At 41.3% G+C, this 22,634-nt stretch overlaps 1 protein-coding gene across 2 annotated transcripts in view; it reads right to left on the reverse strand.

Annotated features, from left to right (window-relative positions):
- slc43a1b (solute carrier family 43 member 1b) overlaps positions 1-17,339 on the reverse strand; it is a 38,050-nt gene extending 20,711 nt beyond the window's left edge. For both annotated transcript variants that reach the window (XM_047364287.1, XM_047364286.1), the window contains exons 1-5: positions 17,219-17,339; positions 6,719-6,877; positions 6,319-6,502; positions 3,765-3,820; positions 3,512-3,588 (exon numbers count right to left, since the gene is read on the reverse strand). In XM_047364287.1, the coding sequence (XP_047220243.1) occupies positions 3,512-3,588; positions 3,765-3,820; positions 6,319-6,502; positions 6,719-6,872 (471 nt within the window). In that variant the 5' untranslated portion in view covers positions 6,873-6,877; positions 17,219-17,339. The remainder of the gene's footprint in view (positions 1-3,511; positions 3,589-3,764; positions 3,821-6,318; positions 6,503-6,718; positions 6,878-17,218) is intronic.
- Positions 17,340-22,634: the final 5,295 nt, after the last annotated feature.

Below are 22,634 nucleotides of genomic sequence, written 5' to 3' on the forward strand. Positions count from 1 at the left end.
GAAGTCACCATAAAAGCCAACTGCTAAATTAACTGTAATCAATTATGCAATTGTTGAGATAATTCAGGCTGCTCTACCTGTCACTGTGTATCGTTTAACATTCGTGTTCAAAATAGATGATTCACACCCCATGCATACGGTTGCTTCTCCACATCAGGGTGGAAAGTTTCTTTAGTGTGAAGTGAACCACATGCAGTGACCAGTGGTACTGGCAGCATTACAGCTATGTCTATGGATGGAGTGAAAGTTTGCTGAGGTGCTAACACACACAAACACACCCATATTATCTTTACAAGCACTTTGCATTGACTTCCATTCATTTTTATGGCCTATCGAAACATAGACACAACCATTACATACTTAACCCTAAACCTAACCTATATTTAATTCACACCTTAGTACTAAACCTAACCCCTAACCAAAAAATAGCACATCTTGTTATGAGCCCTAAGCTTTGGGCCCCATATTTTAGGTGAGCTAAAAACAGAATATACTGCAATAATCTTGGTAGAATTTTTCTATTTAGCCAAAAGTACGCTGTCAAGTCCAACATTTTTCATATAGCTGGCAGATTACAATTTACAGTAATCTTTTTAATTTACCAACATGTTTCTTCTGACTCAGCATAATGTTAATACTTTGGAGCAGCCCAGCCATTGTCCTGATTTGAATCTGATAGAGAATCTGTGGAGGGAGCTAAAGAATATGGAGATGGCAAGGAGACCTCTCCAACCCCAAAGACTTAGAGCTCATCACCAAAGATAAACAATCAAAAGACCAGTGGACACATGCAGAAAACTGCTCAGCATTCGTAGGAAGGGTTTGATAGATGTAATGCCAAAAAACGTCTTCACTGATTATTGAGAAGGGCATAAATAATTGACAAGCCTTTTTAAAAGTAAAATGTAATAAAAAGTGATCAGGTTTTTTTTTAATCAAAACTTTTTCTACATTCTTTCTACATTCTTTACCTCGGTACTCTGGCTTTCTCATAAATTCAACTCGTTGGCTGAAGGAAAAACTATTTTACATGTATTTCTGCCATAGATAGATGTAAAATTGACAGTAGTAGCTCTTTTAAATGAAGCCACTAAAGGAGCTACTACTGCCATTAAAGTTTCTTTAACATAGAAAGTACTCCTTGAACAGGGCTTCTGTGTTATTTTGTATACTCAGTCTTCTCAAACCCCCAGTCAGTCGTGGCAGATGGCCGCTCACACTAAGCCTGGTTCTACGGGAGGTTTCCTCCTGTTAAAGGGGAGTTCTCCTTTCCACTGTCACTACATGAATGCTCTGTATGAGGGATTGCTGCAAAATCAACGACACAATGCCCACTGTCCCTACACGTTCATCCAGGAGGAGTGAATGCTGCAATTCTCTGACTCGATGCAATCTGCTGGGTTCCCTTAGATAGAAAGGTATTTGACCAATGTGAATAATAAATCATTTGACTATAATTTGAGAGTATTATTTGTTAACTATGATTGACTGGAATGTATGTACTTGATTTGGAATTTGTATGATTTGACTGAACTGATTTTTTTTGTAAAGTGCCTTGATACAAGCTATTTTGTCAATTGGCGCTATGCAAATAAAGTGAACTGAACTAAATTAAAAACTGGATTGAATCAATGGAAGTTTGGAAAGCGCTAAAAATTGAAAACTTGCTTCAGTTGGTTTATTTAATGAACGAGCTAAGCATCCTCTTCTCCTGCTCACTAACAGACCTCCCATCCTCCCTTGATCTGCAGCTTTCCTGTCACAACTCAAATATCCTCTCCATCTTTCTTTAACCAAATCAGAAGATACTGGTGCTCCAGCCCCTCCATGCTGCCTGTGACTTAATGAGCCGGAACAAGGCTGCAGAGCAAGATGGTGTCAGCCCCAGATTCATTAATGTCAGTACGGAATATCAGTGTGGAAATTTTACAGCACTTTTTCATCCATTGTATGACCAAGGAAAAGGTTCCAGTGCTCTTAAAGAGCGCCTTGAACAGGCCTCATTTCAGAGCAACCGTGGAGCCAACCGGAGAGTGGGAACCTGGTGCGTGTGTGTGTACAGGAACAGGTGGAAGCAGAGCGGTATAAACCAGGCGAAGATAGTGGTAAAACCTGAATGCTGACTTAGAATGGACTCATTGTAAGTTAAAGCTAATCACTTATTCACCCAGCAAGATGCGGAGGTTGACTCTAATGAGCATTATCAGAGTCATGATGAACAGAGTAGAGGGACTTTCATCTGAGCTACAGGTGAAGTTAAATTATCTGGCTGTGATAGAAAACATTTGGAACCCTCTCTGTGAACTTCTAGCTGTATTTGCATCATGATGTGAAAATATCTGGTCCTTTACTTCAGTCAAAATAAAAGCATTTAATCCAAACGTAGCTAAACACAAGAAAAGGTATTCAGATCAACACATTGCATTTCCTTGCTGCAGCCGGTTCTACATATAGACAGAAAAAAGTGTTGCTCAATAAACCAGGAAAATATCTCCTCGTGCCAGTAAGATATAGTAGAAAGTGCAAAAGTAAGCCTTCCTCTTCTCGTTCATATCTTCTTGCTGATTCTAAACATACAGCTCTGGCTTTAAAGATGCATTATAATTAATACATAAATCATAGCAATTAATCACAGGTGGACCATTAATTAGTCAGTCAGTCATTTTCTACACCGCTTCTTCCACAGTGGGCCGTGGGGAAGCAGGTGCCTATCTCCAGCAGTCTATGGACGGGAGGCGGGGTACACCCTGGACAGGTCGCCAATCCATCGCAGGGTAACCATTGATTAGTTAACTATTATATTTTTATGAATTACACATGTAATATTATATAAACTAAAGTAATTAAAAAAGGATACAGTTTTACTGAAGGTAAGACATACATTTATATGTATATATTTAATAATAACGGTTATATTAGTACTCATAAGGTCCAGCATGAGGCTCTATGCTGTGTTTTAAACACCACAGCTTAACACCCTTTCCTCTCCAAGTGTTTAATAGTAAGAACTACACTAATATCTCACATGCTCAGTGCAGAACAAAAGACTGTGTTGTAATTTTTTTCATTTATTATTTTTGGCAGGCCAAATTTCTTTAAAGTGGAATGAGGGGCTGAAAAGATGGCAATAAAACAGAACAGGTTCATGAAAGAAGGAATAATTTTAATAAAATGTTTCAAAAGCTCTTGGCAAAATTAAAATAAATGTATTTTAGGATTTTACCATTTGACTAAGATTTAAGAAAATAAATTTTATACCACGTTCCTTTTTTGAAATGCAAGAATAAAGACAATGGAGCCTTAGGAGTGGAACACTTTGATGAGAATGTCACGTTTAAAAAGGTAATTTATGTACAGACGAAAGAAGCACATTTATAGTATCTGTCCCATAGTAAACAATTCTGGGTTTAAGAAATTCAATTCAATTCAGTTTTATTTATATAGCGCCAATTCACAACACATGTTGTCTCAAGTGTGTGTGTGTGTGTGTGTGTATGAGAAGAAATCTCACAGTGAGTGATGTGAAGGTCAGGCAGATTCCTCCAAAACCGTTGAAGGAAACAGCGAAGAAAATGAGGATAGACAGCACTGATGGAACAATGAAAAACATTGTAGCCACAATTTGGTTTTGATTTGGAATTTTTAAAATCTAAATATAACTTAAACTTCATGCACATGCTGACCAATAATTGTGTAAAAAGTGAGTAAGTTAAGCTGGCAGCTATTGTAAATCTCCATCTATAAATGTAAGTGTATTGTCTCACCTTCAGGGTCATATGCAGCAGTTGCTATCATTGCACAGGACGCTGCAAAACAGGAACTGAAACACACACATTGGGGGTCTGGGCTCACAATTTTATTTCAATCATAAACAAGCCAAATTCCATCTGAATTATTAGAAACACATTTCTCTATTGTATTCTTAATGCTCCTTTGCAGTGACTGGTTGGGTTTGTTGCACAATTTACTGAGATGAGAACAGTTCAGTCAAAAGATAACGATCATATTATCATTAATACTTTGGATAAGGTTAATGAACTATCAACATATCACAGGAGATCATAAAGAGCTGTGTCTGAAAAAGAATGATGGGTTCTATGAAGAAAAGGAAATTCAAGTGAAAAGTTTACTACTAATATTTTAGCAAAATTGAGTGGAATGTTTCTCAGTTTAATGAACCAGATCTGTCTCACTGATAAATTTCAGACTCATAACAATAAGGTTTTAGTCTGTCATATACATGTCCGTCCATTTATATTCTCAGTTCTTTCAGTTCAGCAACGATTTCTTCTATGTTCCACCAGTCAGCAGGGCTGTCAACTAGCAAGTTTTTCTTAGTGCTTCTCTTGACTGAAGATACATGCAGAAAATTCATTTTTTATTGTAGAATCACCTTTCTGTTATCCATACAGGTCCTTCTCAAAATATTAGCATATTGTGATAAAGTTCATTATTTTCCATAATGTACTGATGAAAATTTAACATTCATATATTTTAGATTCATTGCACACTAACTGAAATATTTCAGGTCTTTTATTGTCTTAATACGGATGATTTTGGCATACAGCTCATGAAAACCCAAAATTCCTATCTCACAAAATTAGCATATTTCATCCGACCAATAAAAGAAAAGTGTTTTTAATACAAAAAACGTCAACCTTCAAATAATCATGTACAGTTATGCACTCAATACTTGGTCAGGAATCCTTTGGCAGAAATGACTGCTTCAATGTGGCGTGGCATGGAGGCAATCAGCCTGTGGCACTGCTGAGGTCTTATGGAGGCTCAGGATGCTTCGATAGCGGCCTTTAGCTCATCCAGAGTGTTGGGTCTTGAGTCTCTCAACGTTCTCTTCACAATATCCCACAGATTCTCTATGGGGTTCAGGTCAGGAGAGTTGGCAGGCCAATTGAGCACAGTGATACCATGGTCAGTAAACCATTTACCAGTGGTTTTGGCACTGTGAGCAGGTGCCAGGTTGTGCTGAAAAATGAAATCTTCATCTCCATAAAGCTTTTCAGCAGATGGAAACATGAAGTGCTCCAAAATCTCCTGATAGTTAGCTGCATTGACCCTGCCCTTGATAAAACACAGTGGACCAACACCAGCAGCTGACACGGCACCCCAGACCATCACTGACTGTGGGTACTTGACACTGGACTTCTGGCATTTTGGCATTTCCTTCTCCCCAGTCTTCCTCCAGACTGTGGCACCTTGATTTCCGAATGACATGCAGAATTTGCTTTCATCCGAAAAAAGTACTTTGGACCACTGAGCAACAGTCCAGTGCTGCTTCTCTGTAGCCCAGGTCAGGCGCTTCTGCCGCTGTTTCTGGTTCAAAAGTGGCTGGACCTGGGGAATGCGGCACCTGTAGCCCATTTCCTGCACACGCCTGTGCACGGTGGCTCTGGATGTTTCTAATCCAGACTCAGTCCACTGCTTCCGCAGGTCCCCCAAGGTCTGGAATCGGCCCTTCGCCACAATCTTCCTCAGGGTCCGGTCACCTCTTCTCGTTGTGCAGTGTTTTCTGCCACACGTTTTCCTTCCCACAGACTTCCCACTGAGGTGCCTTGATACAGCACTCTGGGAACAGCCTATTCGTTCAGAAATTTCTTTCTGTGTCTTACCCTCTTGCTTGAGGGTGTCAATAGTGGCCTTCTGGACAGCAGTCAGGTCGGCAGTCTTACCCATGATTGGGGTTTTGAGTGATGAACCAGGCTGGGAGTTTTAAAGGCCTCAGGAATCTTTTGCAGGTGTTTAGAGTTAACTCGTTGATTCAGATGATTAGGTTCATAGCTCGTTTAGAGACCCTTTTAATGATATGCTAATTTTGTGAGATAGGAATTTTGGGTTTTCATGAGCTGTATGCCAAAATCATCCGTATTAAGACAATAAAAGACCTGAAATATTTCAGTTAGTGTGCAATGAATCTAAAATATATGAATGTTAAATTTTCATCATGACATTATGGAAAATAATGAACTTTATCACAATATGCTAATATTTTGAGAAGGACCTGTATACATGCCTCTGGTCTGTATTTTTGTAGACTATCAGTAGTGCTGCAGCCGGATAATATGTTGAAACATGTCTTAATTGTTTAAAATACTACTAAGGGGTAAAGAAGATCTCATTGCACTGAAAAACGTGTTCCAACAATGAGTAAAATTTTCTTGGAGTATTGTCAGACAAGTCTGCTAATTAGGACACTTTTTAAACTTATAAAGTCCTTCACCCCCACCAGTTCTGTGTTTGTCATTATTTAATGACATTCTGTCATAATCACAGATAAGTTTGTCAGAAATTAATGTGTCAAACCTGCCAATGAGCCTGATTGGCCGTGGTCCGAATCTATCCATCAGAATTCCTAGAGGAAGTGTGGTCGCACTCAGCAAGAACGAGCCAATGGTGAAGCCGAGATTCAGCATCTCATCCTGCTCCACACAACTGTGCCATCTGCTTCCCTGCACTATAGTTGTGTTCATGCCAGTGGTCTCATTTGCTGGACGAAAAAAAAAGATCCACAGTTATGACCTTAGAAATAAGAACAGCAGCACGTCATCATACAGGACTGACTATAAATGTGTTTAAACATAGTTTCTAATTTAGGTGGTGTAAGAAGAGAGCATGTCTTTTATGTCAGCATCTTTGAAATCTTCCCATGCATTTAATGCTTGGGGCGCCTAACTGAGCGCCAAGAGAGCATCAGAACATTTACCAACACAGAGGTGAGAATAAAAGCCCTCATTCTTCAGCATGATCAGCAGCGATGCCCAACCCAGCAGAACAGCAGAGAAGAGCAGATTCTCCATGATAGCTGTGATAGCTATCCACCACCTCCTCCTGTAGGCATGGGCCAAGCTGGGAGCCATGATGGCTGGGGATGATGAGGAATACATTAGTCCACCAAACAGTATGACTTTTACCCATCACCAACAGAAACCTTTCATTCATGATCATTATACAACTCAGTTCATATTGTGTACATATAGTTTAAATTTTTCTGCCAAAATGATAGTTAAAGAGCCTCTTTCCACAAAACTACTTGTTCTACTTGAAACTGTGTTGAGTTTGGATAAGCTTTGTCTGACCAAACTAAATAATGCCAGTTTACATTTAAAGCTCAGGGTGATTTTAGAGTCTTATTTCAGGTCCATTAATTTAACTAACAGTTAAACAGACCCAAAATATTTTAATCGTCAAAGACAGCAGCCAAAGTGCAGTTCTGGTGGTGTAGGGGTCAAGCGTGCAACCATGTCGAGGACTATAGCCACTGCGGCTATAGTCCTCGATGTCGCAGTCCTGGGTTCAAGTCCTGGACCCAGCAACCTTTGCCAAATGTCTCCCCTTCTCTTTGCCCTCTTTCCCAACTACCTACTGTTGAAAAATAAAGGCCTCTAGTGCTGCAATATATATATATATATATATATATATATATAAAAAAGACAGCAGGCAAGTTTATTAGTAATTGAAAGCTAAAATAACATAGGGTATGTTGCACCAGTTCTCTGTCTTGGCTGTTTTTTGATTCAATGTAGAGGTTTTTTTTAGATGCTCAGTGAAGGATAAGGAGAAACCATAGATTAGGACTGATGAAAAAACATTTTGCGGAAGCAGATAATGACACATTTTGTGGTATTTAGAAAAAGAAAAAAGTATCCGAATTTTTGGTGACAAAATTTGTTCTTAAACTCATAGATGTTCACTATGGGCCAAGTAATGCTATTAAGTGCTACTATTCTCATCCACATAAAAGACCCTTTTAAATGCCTCATCAAAGGTTCTGCGGTCTTAATTTCTTACATTTCAAAAAAATGAAACAGATTTAAAGCTAATTTTCGTGATGATCTGAAGGACCTTTTCATGTGTTTATTAACTTTAGGAATAAATGATTATTTTTTGACTGAAGTAAAGGACCAGACGTTTTTCACATAATGATGCAAATCCAGCTTAAAGCCCACAGATCTGATTGCTACCGTTTTCTATCACAGCCAGACCATTTAGTTTGTAGCTCAGTTCAATGTCCTTCTGCTCTCTATTGTTTATCATGACCCAGATGATGCTCATTAGAGTAAACCTTCACCTCATGTCTTGCTAGGTGAATTCATTGGCTTGATTAGCTCTAAGTTACAATTTGGCCGTACTGAGTCAGCATTCAGGGTTACCGCTAACTTCCTCCTGTGTTATGCCATTCTGCTTCCCGCTGTTCCAGTGTGCAAACATGCACCAGTTTGGCAAACTGCAGTGGGTCCTGACAGGTGCTTGTTTGCTTCCTCAGGTCAGTGAAAGTGTTCAGGTCTTTTCTGATGTGTGTCAGGATGTTTGGTAATTATGTACTAGTGGTTAAGATTTCCTACATACTGGAACAATACGGTATTATTTCCACACCACTGGAACCTTTACCTGAGTCATGTTTGAAGAGTTGCTTGTCTAACTTGTTGTGTTTTGTGTGTTTGTCTATGGGTTGTTGCTAAGTTTATGTTCCTCTCACACTCTTGTGTTTCAGATTTTCTTTTCAAAGCCATTGGAGGACATAATACCGAAGTAAAATAATGCTCCCCATTGCCTTCCTACACAGTTAAAATTATCCAACCTCCTGCAGGTGATTAAAGGGCCAACATAAAATAGTGTGAGATTTAGTGATGTTGCATTTTATCACCCAACAGATTTGCTTGAGCCCGTTAATTCCCATCTTTCTTTTTTACATTCCTTGGTTGCTACCAAGGAATGTAAAAAAGAAAGATGGGAATTAACGGGCTCAAGCAAATCTGTATTATATACATATGTCTCAATATGGTGATTATTATTTGCCATATTTACCAGGCTTTATTTCTGAAAAATGTATAGCTGACTATTTTCAAGAAGTATCATTAGAAATGTTTAAAGATGCACATTTAACATGGAAGTTCTTGAAATATTTTTCCCCTGGTTAAATTGGAAATACATGTTGCCATCAAGGCATGCTTTTTATGTTTGTAAACATGAACCACTCTTAGTACTCTGGCAAACCGAAGGATTCTCTCATTCAATATGATACAGTAACTATCTTGACCAATGGTGCCATCTACAACCAAATCCACAACGGTCCTTTTTTTTTAGCAACAGTGCTGTATTGAAAGAGTTATGACATTCTTTCAACTAACCGACACTAGGTCGTGTGGTTTATGTAGCCCTCAGGAGTTCCAAACATCTCAGCACTGTCAATCATTTTAAGTGGCTTCTTGTGGAATAGAATGGTAATTATTGACCAATAATGTGCACTGATTTCATCTCTGACCATGCATTTTATTAGGAGCAGCAGGGACATTTATCACTGCTCTAAATTTTAGAGGGAACAAGACTGCACACACATTGTTGAACACATTTAGGCTACAAATCATATTTATTGATAAAAAAAAAATTTTCTTTATGCAATACACTGATCAATATAAGCACATCTACAGAGTTTTAGAATAATGTTGTAGTAGTGATATTGCTCATTTTAAAACGCTTTCTGATGTTCTCTGCATGCTAGCATGGGAATTCTAAACAATGGAGTCTCGCCATCTTCTCTCCACTAGAAGGGAAATTCCCCATTATGGACCGCTACCCACTAGACACAGCGCTAGATGTCTTTGAAGCTAGGCCAAAATCAGATGATGGCGGCACCCATGCTCCCCTTCTCCGGACAAAGGAACCAGAGATAATTGCACCATCAACCCATGCTCAGAGCCTCCCAATGTCAGCAACTATCCCACATCATAGCAAAGTAGCTAGCACCAAGATGTCCCCGTCCCTGTGACCCAGGACATTACTCCAGCAGAGCCAGCAGAGGTGATCCACTGCCACTATTGTGGCTCCCCGAACTTCTCCACCACAGCGTTTTCCACCCAACTACAGCCGCTACAGCGTCGTAGAGATCGGATAGTGATTGTGGAAACCGTTCTACAGAGCAGAACTCTGCTCTCCAGTCAGAACTGCTATAATTCCTGGAAAAAAATGTTGTTTCCAGGGTTCATCAATAAGTTTTAAAACATGGGGTTTAATTGCCTTTATTTGCTGTTTCCTAGAGAACGAGAGGAAAGAGATCCATTTTCAATCTGTCCCTGTTCAACAAATCAATCATGAAGAGACAATGCCACATGCTGACAATGCAGCAGGTGATGGAAAATGTTCACCAGAGATACTGGTTCCCCTCCATAGATCTAAAAGATGCATATTTTTACATCCTCATCATTCCAAAAAAAACTGCAAATATCTACCTTTTGCCTTTCGAGGCCATTTCAGTACAACCGCCTGCCGTTTGGTTACTCACGCTCACAGGAGGGATGAGGCTCCTCTTTTATCTGGACAACCTACATCTACTAGCTCAATCCAGAGAGGAAGCAGGTGTGCAGACGAAGATACTGGTAACACATTTACCAAACTTGGGTTTCATCAGATTATTGTTATTTGGGTATGGCGTCAAATTCAGCCACACTGAAAGCCCGACTCTCACAGCTGAGAGCAGACACACTGTCAGTGCTTCTCCACAGTCAGGCCTCACAGCGTGGTGATGTCAGTTATGTGGTTACTGGGAATGATGTCAGCAGCTCATGTGGTTGGTCCACTGGGTCTGCTTCCTATGAGACGCCTTCAAAGATGGTTGTCTTTATTGGGAGATGATCTGACCCACTGGGGAAAACCCAGTCAGAGGGAGTTCCCCTCAGCAGGCCTGCATCAGTGTGACAGTGTGTCAGGATGAGGAGGCACGTGTCAGTCCCAGCGAATAGAAGGAAAGTGGCCAGATCACACTTCTCTCCAGGAGCTCTTTACTGTGTGGAAAATGACAAAGCACTTTGCCACTCTGCTGTGGGATAAGCATATTCTGATCCACACAGACAGCGGTAAAAGAATTGCAGCAGCCTACATAAACCGACAAGGAGGCTTACATTCAGCTCAGCAGCATATGAAAACAGAGAAGCAGACATCGTGTCCAGGGGGTTCCCCAAAATAGAGACTGGAACCTCATTCCTGACCATATCTCCTAAATCTGGAGCAGATTCGCCCAAGCAGCCGGGAATCTGTTTGTGACACGGGAGAAGGCACAGTGGAGACTCCTAAAGAGTCTCCACTGGAGACTCTTTAGGAGAACGCCTTTGCTCACAGTCCCTGGCTACAGATGTTCCTTTATGCTTTCCTCCCGGTCCTGCTGATCTCGTGGCTCCTGCAGGTTTGGGAGGAACAGGTTTCAGTAATTCTTATAGCCCACAGGTGTTCTGTGGTTCACAAATCTGGCAGCCCATGGCAGCTCCCGCGGAGAAATTTAGGAGCTATACAGAGATAGGCCAGCGTCTCTGGATCTGGCTGCTGAATGGGAGTGCTCAGAGAACCTTGGCCTCCTGCGGGAAGTCGAGTGCAAAATTCAAGGCACACGAGCTGTTTCTACTGCAGCTCCAATTAAATTTCTGTAATTTAAAACAGCTCTGCTGTTAGCTCTGGCACCTCCAACGAGAGGAGAAAATAATTCCGAAGCACAAAGAATGAACTGTGTTCAATACTTGAACTGCTGGTGGTTGGAACTATCGTCAGCTGCATGACCCATGTGACTTCATGACATTCTTTCAATTTAATTCAATTCAAAAATATTTTATTAATCCCAAAGGGAAATTAATTACCCCTCCTTGAACCGCCACCTTAATGTGGTGGAGGGGTTTGAGTGCTCAAATGATCCTAGAGCAGGGATGTGCACGGGTAGACGCTAGCTGGTGCTAGAGCACCTGCCCTTTTATCCTTTGGAGAAAAAAGTGCCCTCCTGAAATCTTTTTTTTTTTTTTACAGTGTATAGTGTGGGGCCCAAGGGAAAATTTCTGAATTTAAAGGCCTATAATACCAGTGCCCCATGTTTTGAAATTCCCCCCCCCCGCCTTAGCCAACACACATACGTGTCTCTCAACAGAGACGGGCTGCGTGCAGAGCGGAGAGTTGGACCTGCGCTGGTCCAGCTTATCTCTTCTCTCGTCCCCTCCGCCTTCAGATAGAGCCCTGCCCTGCCGACAGACCGGCTAACCTTCCAGGAAACAAACAAAACGAATATACTTGCTTCCTAAACTTCAGATGAAAAAGTTCAAACTTCACCTGCCACCATTTTATCTAAACAGAACAGGCCAATCAATGGCATACCTTTACCCGCTATGTCTTCTATGGCCACCACCATGCGCCAAGAGAATGTCTACGATTTAACTCTTAGATTAAATTAGAAGAAAAAAATAAATTCAAATCTATCTCATAGATGTCGGTATTACATTTGCTATTATGGTCCATGATGACTTCTGTTTGACTCATGTTTTTTTTTTTTTTATTGCAAATACGGCCAAATGAGCTGGTTAACATTACAATTCATACACTACTAAAATACCTTTAAGAAAGTTGAGTATGTAGGCTAAGTTGTATTTTCTACTTCACTGTGTAAAAATGATGATGTGATCAGAATATTTTATTTTCTAAATAGCAGACAACTTATCAGTTCTCAGGACTTGTCATCTCATAAATTTTTATTCTCTAAGAATAATTTCTGTCATATATCACACTGGCTACATGCAGAAGTATAGATGATTCTTCTTATGATCATATTCTCTGATGTTGGTTTCAGTTTGACTATAAAGATTTTATAACTCATTTTCTGGGTATAGTTGATTTACACTGCACAAACAAAAGGTTATTTGGTGCAGAAGACATTTTGTGATAAAAGTACAGAATGATATAGTCAAGACAAACATGTTGTGCTCACTGTGTAAAAAGAAAAAAAGTGAAGGATAATGTAAGTTTCAAACTTGACTCAGGAAGTTCAGGTTGTGAATCAGTAATCTAACTTTAAATCAGTCTATGATAATTTTGTTGCCTTATTAATCTTAAGAATTTTGTCAAATGCATTCATGTTTTGAGTTTTTCTTCCTGGGTGATCATTTCCCTTCAACCCACAGGACAGTTTGTTTTGGGGGTGCTTAGTAATACATATAAATTATGTTCATGTTGTGCCTGTAATAAATCTCACACTACAAAGGCAACCGACAGCTCCATGTGCCGCACAAGGTGCCCTTTTTTTCCACTTGAGCACCTGCCCCCCAAAATGTCTGTGCACGCCACTGTCCTAGAGGCTATGTTGTCTAGGGCTTAAATGCCCCTGGTAGGGTCTCCCATGGAAACAGGCTCTAGGCGACAGGTCAGACAAAGAGCGGTTCAAGACACCTTCATAAGGACCATAAAATCGAGGTATGTGACGCCACCTGGTAGGGCGGAGCTGGAGTCTCACCCTGGAGCCAGGCCTGGAGTCGGGACTTGTCGGAGAGCGCCTGGTGGCTGGGTTGCTCCTCGCGGGACCCAGTCGGGCCAAGCCCAAACAAGACACGCGAGGCCACCCACCAGTGGGCCCACCACCTGCAGGGGGAACCATGAGGGACCGGTGAAAAGAGAATTGGACGGCAGACGAAGGTGGAGACCTTGGCAGCCCGATCTCCATATGCTTAGGATGGCTCTAGGGACGTGGAATGTCGCCTCGATGACGGGGATGGAGCCTGGGAAAGCCAGACAGACTTGGCAGGCCCAAGTGCGTATTGAGGGTCTGCTGGGTACGTCTGGCGGAGCCCTCGGCCAGGGATGTATTCAACTCCCACCTTCGGGAGAACTTTGACCAGATTCCAGGGGATGTTGGAGACATAGAGTCCGAGTGGACCATGTTCTCCGCATCTATTGTCAATGCTGCTGCCCGTAGCTGTGGCTGTAAGGTCTGCGGTGCCTGTTGTGGTGACAATACCCGAACCCAGTGGTGGACACTGGCAGTAAGGGAGGCTGTCAAGCTGAAGAAGGAGTCCTATCGGCTGTGGTTTGCTTGTGGGACTCCTGAGGCGGCTGACGGGTACCGTCAGGCCAAGCGTGCCGCGGCCCGGGCTGTGGCAGAGGCAAAAACCCGGGCCTGGGAGGAGTTCGGTGAGGCCATGGAGAAGGACTACCAGTTAGCCTCAAAGCAATTCTGGCAAACCGTCCGGCGCCTCAGGAGTGGGAAGCAGTGCTTTGCCAACACTGTTTACAATGGGGGTGGGAAGCTGCTGATCTCGACTGGGGGGAGTACTTCGAGGATCTCCTTCCATTACCCATTTCCTGGTGGAAGCAGAGGCTGGCAACTTGGGATTATACTCTTTCATCACCCAGGCTGAAGTCACAGAGGTGGTTAAAAAGCTCCGCAGTGGTGGGGCTTTGGTGGAATGACGGATGAGATCCGCCCTGAGTACCTCAAGTCTCTGGATGTTGTTAGGCTGTTATGGTTGACACGCCTTTTCAACATTGCGTGGCGGTCAGGGACAGTCCCTCTGGACTAGCAGACTGGGGTGGTGGTCCCCCTTCATAAGAGGGGTGACCAGAGGGTGTGTTAGAACTACAGGGGGAATCACACTCCTCAGCCTCCCTGGTAAAGGCCTATGCCAGGGTATTGGAGAGGAGAGTCCGGCCGATAGTCGAACCTCAGCTTCAGGAAGAGCGGTGTGATTTTTGTCTAGGTCGTTGAACACTGGACCAGCTCTATACCGTCTGCAGGGTACTCGAGGGTTCATGGGAGTTTGCCTAACTGGTCCAAATGTGTTTTGTGGACCTGGAGAAGGCATTTGACTGTGTCCCTTGTGGTGCCCTGTGGGGGGTGCTCCAGGAGTATGGAACCGGGGGCCCTTTATTAGGGGCCATCCGGTCTCTGTACAAGCAGAGCAGGAGTTTGGTCCGCATTGCTGGCACTAAGTCGGACCTGTTCCCGGTGCATGTTGGACTCCGGCAGGACTGCCCTTTGTCACCGGTCCTGTTCATAACTTTTATGGACAGGATTTCTAGGCGCAGCCAAGGGCCGGAGGGGGTCTGGTTTGGGGACCAGTGGATTTCGTCTCTTCTTTTTGCAGATGATGTGGTCCTGCTGGCCCCCTCTAGCCAATACCTACAGCATGCACTGGGGCGGTTCACAGCCGAGTGCAAAGCGGCTGGGATGAAGATCAGCTCCTCCAAGCCATGGTTCTCAACTGGAAAAGAGTGGCTTGTCCTGTTTAAGTTGGAGGGGAGTTCTTGCCTCAAGTGGCTGCCTCCTGGCTCAGAGAAATCCATTGGTAAGAAAATACAACAGACATATATTAGAGGAGAAAATATATCAGCACTTAAGTAAAAAAAAAAGGACAGTAAAATCATTTGGAAAAATAATATATTTGGGTGGTAATAAATATAAAATAAATAAAAGGGTTAGAAAAAATAAAACTGCAAAAAATACACTTTTATTAAATGAAGTAAAAATATAGAGTTCAAGAAAAAACTATGAAAATTTGTGGTTTAAATAAAAAGTAAGCATAACAACAAAGAGATAAATTACAATAGTTAAAGATTAACATTGAGATACATATTTATATCTGATCAATTGATCAATAATTGTTCCATTTAATGACACTAATTTATATGTCTAGCAACCTTTTGGCCAAGTAATTATTTCATTAAGTTATTTATTTATTTATGCATGTATTTATATGGCAGAATCTGTCCTCCATACTGTGCTGGTACAGGGTTAGATTGGTGCTATGTTCCTTTCTACGTTTGGGAAGGAGCACCAATGCAGCTTAGATTTTCTTTAAATATATTTTCCAAGGACAATCATGCATTTTTCAACAGAAAATAAAATTTTAAAACACATGGCACAGGTAGAGGAGGTCTTCTGGACTGGCCTGCCTGCAGTTCTGAACTGCCCTCAGTGAAGAATGTTGGAAAGTTTAGAAACACTGTATTGTTAAACACCTTCTACTTGTTAAAGACTTTCAAAAGCTACTGGAATGCCTGGAAGAATGCTTATTGCAGGCTCTTACACTCTTAAAGAATAAGAGCCTGGAATAAAACTTAATCCTTTATTTTTTTCAGGTGGGCTGAAAAAAGATTAAGGTTAAAGAAAATGATACCTTACCAAGGAATGTCATTGCAAGTGAACAACATGATTTATATTAAAACACTGCCATATGGTTTGTTGAAAGAACAGAAAGTAAAACAAATGAATAGTCAGTCAGTCATTTTCTACCGCTTATTCCATAGTGGGTCGCGGGGGAGCCGGTGCCAATCTCCAGCAGTCTATGGGCGAGAGGCGGGGTACACCCTGGACAGGTCGCCAGTCCATCGCAGGGCAACACAATTCAATTCAATTTTGTTTTGTTTATATAGCGCCAATTCAAAACAAACGTCGTCTCAAAACACTTTACAAAGATGAATCATAGAGATTTCAAGTCGGGTGCATACATTCTAATTAATCCTAACTATCGAACAGTGCAGTCAGATTCAGAGCTGGACAAGTGAAAGCAGACCTCAAGCAAGAAAAGTATGTTGACTTTATTTATTCCGTAGAGACAGTTATTGATATGTACAGTAAGCCAGACCATTGCAAAGCCATGAGGAAGGAAGATGACACCAAACATTTGGAGGTTTGAACCAGAGAGACTAACAGTAGCTGTGACTATCAGGTGTCATGATTTGACCCCCACACGTAGCTCGTGTTTGGATCATTGCACACAGCAAAATACCAGTCTGTATTCATCTCTTAATGCAGACTTGAGTTTCATCGTGCCAGCCCATCATTTCCTTGGTGCCCTAACATGATTGGGCAGCAGCTGGATTTTTAATACATTTCAGCACACTCAGTCAGTTTTAGTATTACTCAATTACAGTAACTCACAACCAACTACCAAGCTCCACACAGCACCTGTTTTCCTTTACGGAAACTATACAAATATATAAAATACTTATTTGACATAAACTTTTGACCTGCCAAACAAACGTTCCCAAATGTCTACCCAAAACCAGAACGTTTTGAGAATTCTTACTGTAAAATGTTTGTTAATGTTTCCTTAGAGACTCAGGGTTATAAGCATTGGTCTTGCCTATTTATTGCAGAGGTTTAATTAAATAAGTTCTCAAGCACCAAGTACCAAAGATACACAGTAATAGTTTTTTTTCTTTTGTTGGTTATTTGCATTATAAGTTGTGATTTGTGAGCATGTATGAACACAGAGAGACTATGATATGAGGACTTAGATCCACACAATGAGTAGAGCAAGTGAAGACATCATAATGTACTCATCTGCCTTTGCTCTGTACACTGTTTGACTCATAAGCTTTGGCTTTTTAATGAACAGACACTTAGGTAGAAGTGGCTGTGGCTGAATTAGGGTGAAAAGTTTAAATCTTAAAAATGACTTACTTTCCCCTTAGTTCTCCACCAACAATGTGGATGTTGCTCCCAATCTGAAGAAAGACTTGCACTCTCTCTTGCAGTGTTTAAGCACAGATATCCTTCCTTGCGAGTGGCAGCTGTATACACTGGCACATTAACACTTACATTGACCCTTTCCAGGTCTATAAATGGAGCTGAAGTCTAACCTGCCCACCCCCTGCTGTCCTTATCACATAAACAAACATGGCACACATATTGCTCAGGAACATTTGGGTACACAAACACAGTGACATTTGTATCTGGGGTATTTTCCCCAGAATTTAGTCACTGAATTAAGAAAGACTTAAAGGTTTTCACTTGTGTGACTTAGCTCTAACAGCAGTCTGAGTTTGAGGCTGTTTTTGCTAAGTGGCCACCATGTTTTAACAGTGTGGGCCTTTAGGAACATTTACGCTCTAAAGTTTCAGCCTCCATAGAAGTAACCTATGTAATTATCAACATGAATATGTTTAATATCTTTTTATTCATGCTTCAGTATTAATAAAACTGAAGAATGAACAGGGAGTGCCATCCAGCACAACAGTTTAATTCTTCTATAAACTCCTGAAAAATATTTTTGTTGCTGTTTTACTTTGGCAGACACAAATACCACCATAATTTTTCCGTTCAGACTGAGATCTGAAATGTTTGTTGGCCATGTGTTTCATCCATGTTTGTTGAAGAAAGGTCTGAATGTACAAATGAACCCACCTACTTGTCATTAGAATGAGAAAATCTCCAGCTGTGTATTTCCTGTTGAGGTAATGGCTGCCACCTGCCCCACATCAACTATCCACTGTCTCCATATGTTTGTTTAGAACGAGGAATTGTTGCAAAGTCATTAGGTCTATGCAATCAGCTGGGTTTCCTTAAACAGGTTAGTATTTACCAATTTGTACATCGAACTGAGCCTGACTGCCATGGTGTCATCACATTGGAATGTAGTCTAATTTTAATCTGTCTAAATTGTATGATCTAATTCTATTTGTCTGTAAATAAATTGGATCTGTTTGTCTCGTGAAGATTGCATTTGTTAATTGCCCCTGTATAAACAAATTTAATTCAATGGAATCATAAGTGAATATACAAAACCCCAGCTTTTCTTCAGAATCTCATCAGTTTCATTAAACCATACCAAATAATTGTTCCAGCCTCAGTCAGTGCAGAAACACTTTGATCCAATCATCCACAGTCCATGATGTCTGTCTTTAACCAACTGAATCCTTGTTTTATACAGTTATCTTGATAAAGGTAGCTTTTATAATTTTTTGTCTGGATCTTACTTCCTTTCAGTGTTTCTTAGAAATCAGCCAGAAATACTGACTCCTGATACCGCATATTTGTTAGCTCTCTGCAGTCTATTTCAATAAGGTCTGTGTCATGATCCATTTCTTTTGTGTATTCTTTATGTCCTTTTTCTTTATTATGTTTCAGTCTCCATCTTGCAGCTTCCGTGATATCATCCTTCCACAGATGTTCCACATGTCCTCTGACTACTGCTTTTGGTCCCTTTGTCATTTTCCACCCCTGTCTTAGTATTTAGACTCCTGGTTTTTTATTTTTCCATGCGTGATTCTTCCTTTACACTGCCAATTACTCAGTGCTCCGTGTCCTGTTTGTCCTGTTCTACATCTGAAAGTTTTCTGTGGCTCAGGTCGTAGCGGTTCGTCCTGTAACCGGTGGGTTGCCGGTTCAAACTCCCTCTCCATCCGCCTCAGTTGTTGTGTCCTTGTCCTTAGGCAAGACACCCACCTTGCCTGCTCATGGTGGTCAGAGGGCTCACAAGTGCCAATTGTATGGCAGCCCCACTTCTGTCACTCTACCTATGTGGCTACAATGTAGCTTACCACTGTCAGTGTGTGAATGTGTGTGTGATTGGGCGGGTTGTAGTTTGTTGATGAAAGGTGTAGTGCTTTGCTTAAATTCCTTGGTTTATGACCTGCTAAAATTATTTGAACCCCTTCTTTGTTCCTATGTGTTAGACTTGATGTTTGGCAGGGGTTAGGACAGATGGTTCTGTTGAGTTTTAGAGAGCTCCTCAGCCTTCTCCAGAGCACATATCAGATAAGATCAATTTCCATTGTCTAGGACAACCGGTTTCATCTTGGCATCTTGTGCGTCTGGCTCTCAAGGAGATTACCTTAAGAGCTGTTAGTGCAAGTTAGCACTTAGTACCTATCCAATGCTTTAAAATTATTCACCCTTTCAAGATCATAATAAAGTTGATTTTTAGTGACAATTGTCAGTCTCTGTCTTGGTAAAAACTAAATTTTCCACAATAGTTGAAAGGCCACCAAAATCCACAGCAAACTTTTTCAATGATTTCAATAACCTATATCTGTGATACGTGGTGATTACGACTGTTTAATCATTGTGGGAGACTTCAACATCCGTGTTGACAACCCTCAAGACAAAGGGGCAAAAGAACAATGTGATACACTTAAAACTTCTGGTTAGGCTCAACATGTTAAACAGCCAACACACAAAAGGGGACATACGTTGGACTTAATCATCCGTAAAGGTCTGAACATTCCCAAGGTCTTTGTAACTGATGTTGCCCTATCTGACCACTTTTCTGTTATCTTTGAAAGCATTATTTCCATTGACTCTATTAGGCAAAGAAATATTATAAGAAAACGATTTTCAAGGACAGTGCAACTGAAACCCTTAACCAAGTTGACCCTTTCTTTTCTACTTTGTCCTGTAACTCAGTAAATGACCTGGTAGAATACTTACATTCTAAAATGTCATACATCATTGAGTCCATTGCTCCCATTAAGGTGAAGTGGTCTCTGGTAAGAAGAAATCTCCATGGAGAAATGCTCCACTGGAGGAGTGAAAAAAGTGAATCTTGAGTCCAGAAGACTGGACTTTCACTTTAAAGAGAGACTTCAAACTTTCAACTGATGAATGCAAAGGAATCTTTCTTTTCTGAAATCATCAACATAAACATTAATAATGCTTGTTTGCTACAGTTGACAGGTTAACAAACCCTCCTGTGTCTGTTGCATCTGAACTCGACTCTAAGGCCTACAATGAATTTGCTAACTTCTTTACTGAGAAAATTCAGAAGAGTAGAAGAGTAGTCTATACATCAATATCAAGTCCAGCACCAATGCAGTATCCAACTAAAACACATTTCGACAAAATGTCAAAATGCTACCAAATCAATTACAGAAACTAAGAGATTATAGATCAACCAAGCTTCTCCTCCTACTGTCTTTATATTTTACCCACAGATTTCCTGTTTTGCTTGAGTATTGCTAAAGTTTTGCCTGTCGTAGCGTCTGATTTGATTCAAATAATAAACTCATCCATGTTGTCAGATGTTTTACTCCAGGCCTTAAAAGCAGCAACTATCAAATCAAAGCTAGAAACCACTGATCAGGCATTAAATCTGGGTGTAGTGATGGCCTCAAACCTAAACCAACAGAGACTCATACTGGTCCTTCTCAAAATATTAGCATATTGTGATAAAGTTCATTATTTTCCATAATGTCATGATGAAAATTTAACATTCATATATTTTAGATTCATTGCACACTAACTGAAATATTTCAGGTCTTTTATTGTCTTAATACGGATGATTTTGGCATACAGCTCATGAAAACCCAAAATTCCTATCTCACAAAATTAGCATATTTCATCCGACCAATAAAAGAAAAGTGTTTTTAATACAAAAAACGTCAACCTTCAAATAATCATGTACAGTTATACACTCAATACTTGGTCGGGAATCCTTTGGCAGAAATGACGGCTTCAATGCGGCGTGGCATGGAGGCAATCAGCCTGTGGCACTGCTGAGGTCTTATGGAGGCCCAGGATGCTTCGATAGCGGCCTTTAGCTCATCCAGAGTGTTGGGTCTTGTGTCTCTCAACGTTCTCTTCACAATATCCCACAGATTCTCTATTGGGTTCAGGTCAGGAGAGTTGGCAGGCCAATTGAGCACAGTGATACCATGGTCAGTAAACCATTTACCAGTGGTTTTGGCACTGTGAGCAGGTGCCAGGTCGTGCTGAAAAATGAAATCTTCATCTCCATAAAGCTTTTCAGCAGATGGAAGCATGAAGTGCTCTAAAATCTCCTGATAGCTAGCTGCAATGACCCTGCCCTTGATATAAAACACAGTGGACCAACACCAGCAGCTGACACGGTACCCCAGACCATCATTGACTGTGGGTACTTGACACTGGACTTCTGGCATTCTGGCATTTCCTTCTCCCCAGTCTTCCTCCAGACTCTGGCACCTTGATTTCTGAATGACATGCAGAATTTGCTTTCATCTGAAAAAAGTACTTTGGATCACTGAGCAACAGTCCAGTGCTGCTTCTCTGTAGCCCAGGTCAGGTGCTTCTGCCGCTGTTTCTGGTTCAAAAGTGGCTTGACCTGGGGAATGCGGCACCTGTAGCCCATTTCCTGCACACGCCTGTGCACGGTGGCTCTGGATGTTTCTACTCCAGACTCAGTCCACTGCTTCCGCAGGTCCCCCAAGGTCTGGAATTAGCCCTTCTCCACAATCTTCCTCAGGGTCCGGTCACCTCTTCTCGTTGTGCAGCGTTTTCTGCCACACTTTTTCCTTCCCACAGACTTCCCACTGAGGTGCCTTGATACAGCACTCTGGGAACAGCCTATTCGTTTAGAAATTTCTTTCTGTGTCTTACCGTCTTGCTTGAGGGTGTCAATAGTTGCCTTCTGGACAGCAGTCAGGTCGGCAGTCTTACCCATGATTGGGGTTTTGAGTGATGAACCAGGCTGGGAGTTTTAAAGGCCTCAGGAATCTTTTACAGGTGTTTAGAGTTAACTCGTTGATTCAGATGATTAGGTTCATAGCTCGTTTAGAGACCCTTTTAATGATATGCTAATTTTGTGAGATAGGAATTTTGGGTTTTCATGAGCTGTATGCCAAAATCATCCGTATTAAGACAATAAAAGACCTGAAATATTTCAGTTAGTGTGCAATGAATCTAAAATATATGAATGTTAAATTTTCATCATGACATTATGGAAAATAATGAACTTTATCACAATATGCTAATATTTTGAGAAGGACCTGTAAAGACAATCACTAAGTCTGCCTTCTATCAAATGAAGAACATTTCCAGGATTGAAGGACTAAGGTCCCAGTAGGATCTTGAAAAACTCATTCATGTGTTTATGTTTAGTTGAATTAATTACTGCAACAGTGGTCTGCACAGGTCTGTCTAAAAGGTCAATCAGACAGCTGCAGCTGATACAGAATGCTGCTGCCCACGTCCTCACTAAAACTAAGAAAGTAGAGCACATCACTTCAGTTCCATAGTCCCTACACTGGCTCCCTGTATCTCAGAGAATAGACCCCAGCTCCCCAGGCTCTGTTGGGCCTCTGGGAATGGTGCGGTGGTCCTGGAGTTTCCTCGCTCTGGT

Source organism: Girardinichthys multiradiatus, chromosome 5, assembly GCF_021462225.1.
Source record: "Girardinichthys multiradiatus isolate DD_20200921_A chromosome 5, DD_fGirMul_XY1, whole genome shotgun sequence".
Lineage (NCBI taxonomy): Eukaryota > Metazoa > Chordata > Actinopteri > Cyprinodontiformes > Goodeidae > Girardinichthys > Girardinichthys multiradiatus.